General features: G+C 39.4%; 1 protein-coding gene across 3 annotated transcripts in view; it reads right to left on the bottom strand.

Moving 5' to 3' along the window:
- LOC143019748 (uncharacterized) overlaps positions 1-5000 on the bottom strand; it is a 51099-nt gene that overhangs the window by 5326 nt on the left and 40773 nt on the right. For all 3 annotated transcript variants that reach the window (XM_076175721.1, XM_076175723.1, XM_076175720.1), the window contains exons 6-7: positions 2462-2561; positions 1742-1893 (exon numbers count right to left, since the gene is read on the bottom strand). In XM_076175721.1, coding sequence (XP_076031836.1) covers positions 1742-1893; positions 2462-2561 — 252 coding nt within the window. The remainder of the gene's footprint in view (positions 1-1741; positions 1894-2461; positions 2562-5000) is intronic.

The raw sequence follows: 5000 nt of genomic DNA, 5'->3' as shown, positions 1-5000 counted from the left end.
TCTAAATTACTTAGCGCTATCAGAAAAAAAAAAATCTGAACGCACCCCTTGGTCAATCTCAATACGTCCTTCTAACCAATTGTCTAGAAACCATGCAAGTGGGTCTGCCCCACTCTGTTCCACTTAACTTCCTTCATTTTCTATACTGTCGTCTTCTACTAACACCTCCATCCCTCCTCCTTACACCCAGCTTCAAACTATCTATCCCCCCCTTTGTATACATAACCCCCCCCCCCCATAATCACCGTCTTGTTCACGTCTATTGCAAACAACCAATTTATCAATTCCATCTTCGGTCGCTATAGATTAAAACAGTTTGAGTTTCATTTACCTTGGAGATTAGCAACAGCAGTTGAAATGTTTTCTATTTTATTCCACACTATTTTCCAACTAGCTGTTTGCGGTTTTCCTTCAAACATACACTCCTACTTTCTCTTTCTCTCTCTCTTTGAGTGTGTGTGTACGTGTAAATATATATATATATATATATATATATATATATATATATATATATATATATATATATATATATTTTGTGTGTGTGTGTGTGTGTGTGTGTGTGTGTGTGTGTGTGTGTGTGTGTGTGTGTGTATGTGTGTGTGTGTGTGTGTGTGTGTGTGTGTGTGTGTGTGTGTATTCACTTGGTCTTTGGATCACGTGTTGGACTCGTGATCAACAGCTATTTCCCTCCTGGAAGAGAGCTCAGAGCTCGTAGGTCCGATCTATGGGTAATGCTATGACCTTGCACACACATACACCCCCAACTCCCCGCCCACGAGAGTCAGAGTAACGACCCGAAGCGCAGCGGTACCGAAATAATTTCGGCCCTGGGCAGGATTCGAACCACGAACTCCAGGCCACTATCGTGGCAGTTCAGTGCTCTACCAACTGTGTGTGTGTGTGTGTGTGTGTGTGTGTGTGTGTGTGTGTGTGTGTGTGTGTGTGTGTGTGTGTGTGTGTGTGTGTGTGTGTGTGTGTGTGTGTGTGTGTGTGTGTGTGGTGTGTGTGTGTGTGTGTGTGTGTGTGTGTGTGTTTGTGTGTGTGTGTGTGTGTGTGTGTGTGTGTGTGTGTGTGTGTGTGTGTGTGTGTGTGTGTGTGTGTGTGTGTGTTTGTGTGTGTGTGTGTGTGTGTGTGTGTGTGTGTGTATGTGTGTGTGTGTGTGTGTGTGTGTGTGTGTGTGTGTGTGTGTGTGTGTGTGTGTGTGTGTGTGTGTTTGTGTGTGTGTGTGTGTGTGTGTGTGTGTGTGTGTGTGTGTGTGTGTGTGTGTGTGTGTGTGTGTGTGTGTGTGTGTGTGTTTGTGTGTGTGGTGTGTGTGTGTGTGTGTGTGTGTGTGTGTGTGTGTGTGTGTGTGTGTGTGTGTGTGTGTGTGTGTGTGTGTGTGTGTGTGTGTGTGTGTGTATGTGTATAAGTGTTCATACGCGCATCACAAAACTCAGCATTCTTTTGCCTCCAAATTACCTCCAGACGCTTGCAAATATCCACGAGGGCATCCAACTCCATTGTCATTTGGACTTTGTTAATTTCCATGGATAGTGGATTTTTTTTTTTTTTCTTTTTTTTCTTTTTTTTCTTTTTTTTTCTTGTTAGCCCTTAAAGTGTTGCAAGAATTATTTCGGCGGAGTGGTTCCGTCCAACCCCAAAGTAACCGTCATATCTCTGAAATCCCATCCGATCCTCCGAGCAACGAGGACACTTTCTATTTGACAATTCAAATGGAAAAGCTAGAACAGAAGACCCTTACCTGGATAAAGCATTCTCTCATGGACATTAAGTTTTTCAGTTGTTCAGTTACAAGTTGGAGGAATTCGACGGATATGTCCTGGGCCTTCACGTTCTTGAAACCAACTTTTCGTAGTCCTTCCTCGTAATCTGCCAGCGTATGCAAGCTCCATCCTATTTAAGAAAACCGATTTAGACAACAAGCTCCTCTGGGATTCTCATACCAATGAACCTTATTTGGTAATAAATCCTAGTGGAAACGATAGTTATATGGCTGAATCATTTAATGCCGATAAAGAAGAGGAAGGACAGGAAAGGGGAGGATAAGTTTAAGAAAGTTATGTAAAAAAAAAAACGCGTTACATTTGATGACGAGGGATACGTGTTGGCTTTCTAGTTACTGCCGACACTGTCTGTCTAGACTAAAGCAAATAATCATCCAGTTGTATTAATTAGGAAAACTCTATGTATTTGTAAGGAGTATAGTACGGAGATTCGTGGTACAAATGATACTGGTCATATAAAGGGAGGGAATTGTGTTTCGGCAGAGATGAATAAACGAAAGAAGTAATGTTGCAGATATGGTGGTGTTATCGATATCTTAATGAACAAAAGGAATCGATTTAATGTTTTATCATTATTAATCATGGGAATATTGAAAATCATTTTTTTGAATAAATTTAGAAAGTGAATAAACTAGAAATGGGCGCCACCATTAAGAATATAGTGATGCATTTCTCACTGCGGATTTTGATGAGATCTTCCAGCTCTTTGGATGGATTCTCTTTGTTTATACGGCAGTAGTCAGCCACGAACATCTTTCCTCCAGGTCGCAGCCAGCCCTGCAAAAGATTGTGATGTACAGAAGGGGAAGTGATTCATAATAAGCCAGTATTATAATGTGTTCATGGGTCACGTGATTTTGATTTTAATTAATTACATACATACATACATATACCAAGGCTTTTTCCCCCTTACAAGGGAGGTAGCCAAAAAGGAAAAGGCATAAAATCATTCCCACCCATTCCATCCCTGAATACACTCCACACCCCTCCACCCTCCCTCTTATCTTAGCACCTCCTGGATGACGGGTCATCCCTGCACCTTGTCCACCCACTATTTATTTTTATATGGGGGCATGAGTTACAGAGACAGGGGTATTTCTGATAAGATACCAAGAATCTGGTTATTCAATAGTTATCTGAGGTCAGTTATCAACAGATGCCATCACAAGAACTGATAAAGGTGCCAGGAGCATCCAGGGTTACCAGAAGCATATTAAGGTGTTAGCTTGACACCATGTACATCTGAGATCATCCGAATCACCAAGGATGTCCGGTGCAAAAACAATACCGTCCAGAGATCTTCGGGAATTTCTAGGAGATTCGAGAAATTGAGGAACTTCTATGAGGAGCCATGAACATGAAGGGGTATTCAAGAGTGTCAGGGAAATCAACTGGAGATAGAAATGCATAATGTGAGAGGCAAAAATACATCTGTAATGAGTCTAAGGCAGGGGTTCTTAACCATTTTTCTCCAATTCCCCACTTTTTAGTGAGCCAACTCTCCATTTCCTACCACAGCATCGGTCTTTGACAAATTCGATTTTAACCCATGCAGTGTTGACATTTCTAACACCAGAAACAAACAAAAAGAAACAAAAGCACATCGATTAAAAAAAAAAAAAAAAAAAGACAGTGGTTCTTCTGTCCGACCGGTCATTCCCCACTTGGCAACTCCGCCATTCCCCACCAGTGGGGAATTCCCCACAGGTTAAGAACCACTGGTCTAAGGGCATGGAAACGGGTTAGATACAGCCAGACCCTTTTAGAGGGATCATAGGAATAAGATTTGGTTGGAAAGAAATTATGTGAATGCTCTTGATGCTCCTAAACTATTGCAATCGAGAATGTGATTGACTAGTAAGGAATTAGTAGTTGAGTTTGATGTACCATCATTTAGACATCTTCATCAGGTTAGAAATCTCAAGAGAAGTGAGAATTTTCTAAAAATTGTCCAGCCGATATGCCTGTGTATTAACCCATTAAACTCCGATGACAAGATTCCTTGTCATTTGGTCAAATAAAACGAAAAATCATAAAACACCAAAATGTTTGATCAAACACCAGAAAAATATGACGTCAGTCCTCGCTTTGTCATCAGAGTTTAATGGGTTAAGGAAAGGAAAGCAATATACACATGTTTATGGTGTGAATTGATTTGAACTTAATAGAAACAAGATAAGCGAAAAAATAATGAATAATGATGTGAGAAAAAAAAACAAATAGTTAGAGAGAGTGATGTAGAAAACATACATGATGCCGCAAAAAAGGATTTTATTCTCTAACGTTTCGACAGAAGAGGACCGTCGAAATGATAGAGAATGAAGTACTTTGCGCAATTCTTGATTTTCTCTATATCATTCTGTCCAATAATTCATTAGCCAAAAATCTTATTATTGATAGAATATAACTTTTTTCAAGAATTTTCAAGTCATTGCATTCGTTACATGCTCATAATAGTGAGCTATGTACACTTCTATAGTTACCATCCTGATAATATCAAATATAGTGTTGCTTCGGGTCTTTTTCTAAGGGCACTAAGACTATGCAGCCCATCTTATTTGGATTCAGAAATTTCAACCATATGAAATCAGTTAAGAAGATTAAGGTACCCAGACTGGTTTACAAAGCCTTAAGTAAGGCCAAAACCAATTACTACAAATCTACTTCCCACCCATCTCAGCATCATAAATGGAACAAAAATTGCCTAAAACTTCCTTATAACAAATCTATCAATAATTTCTCCCAAATGCTACCAAAAGATAACGTAAAAATTATTTATAGTTACCCCAATAATTTATTCAGAAAAGTAGTCAACGTTCACCACAGAACAACAAAGACATAAACTTCGGAGTTTACAAATTACCCTGTTCAGGATGTGATGAAGTGTATTGGGGACAAACGGGTAGAGAATTGAAAACAAGAAAAAAAGAACATAAAAATTAAGTAAAATACGCACAACAGAACTCCGCGGTATTTCAACACGTCGCTAACAATAACCACCGCATAAATTGGGACGAGGCAAAAATCATTTTCAAATCAAAATGTAGTTATAAAAGGAAAATCATTTAATCTTCCTTAATTAAACAGTGCCCTAATTTTAACATTTCAAAAGGACAATGTTCACCTGATTATATAACCACCTTGGCAGTTAACAAATTACTTCCTTCAATTGTAAAAGCGGATGACTTGCCACAAAGCCCGCGCAGCAATTTAGAC

The sequence above is a fragment of the Oratosquilla oratoria genome, chromosome 38 (genome assembly GCF_046742065.1).
Source record: "Oratosquilla oratoria isolate Oo_2021 chromosome 38, ASM4674206v1, whole genome shotgun sequence".
NCBI lineage: Eukaryota > Metazoa > Arthropoda > Malacostraca > Stomatopoda > Squillidae > Oratosquilla > Oratosquilla oratoria.
This window is presented reverse-complemented; position numbering and strand designations above follow the sequence as displayed.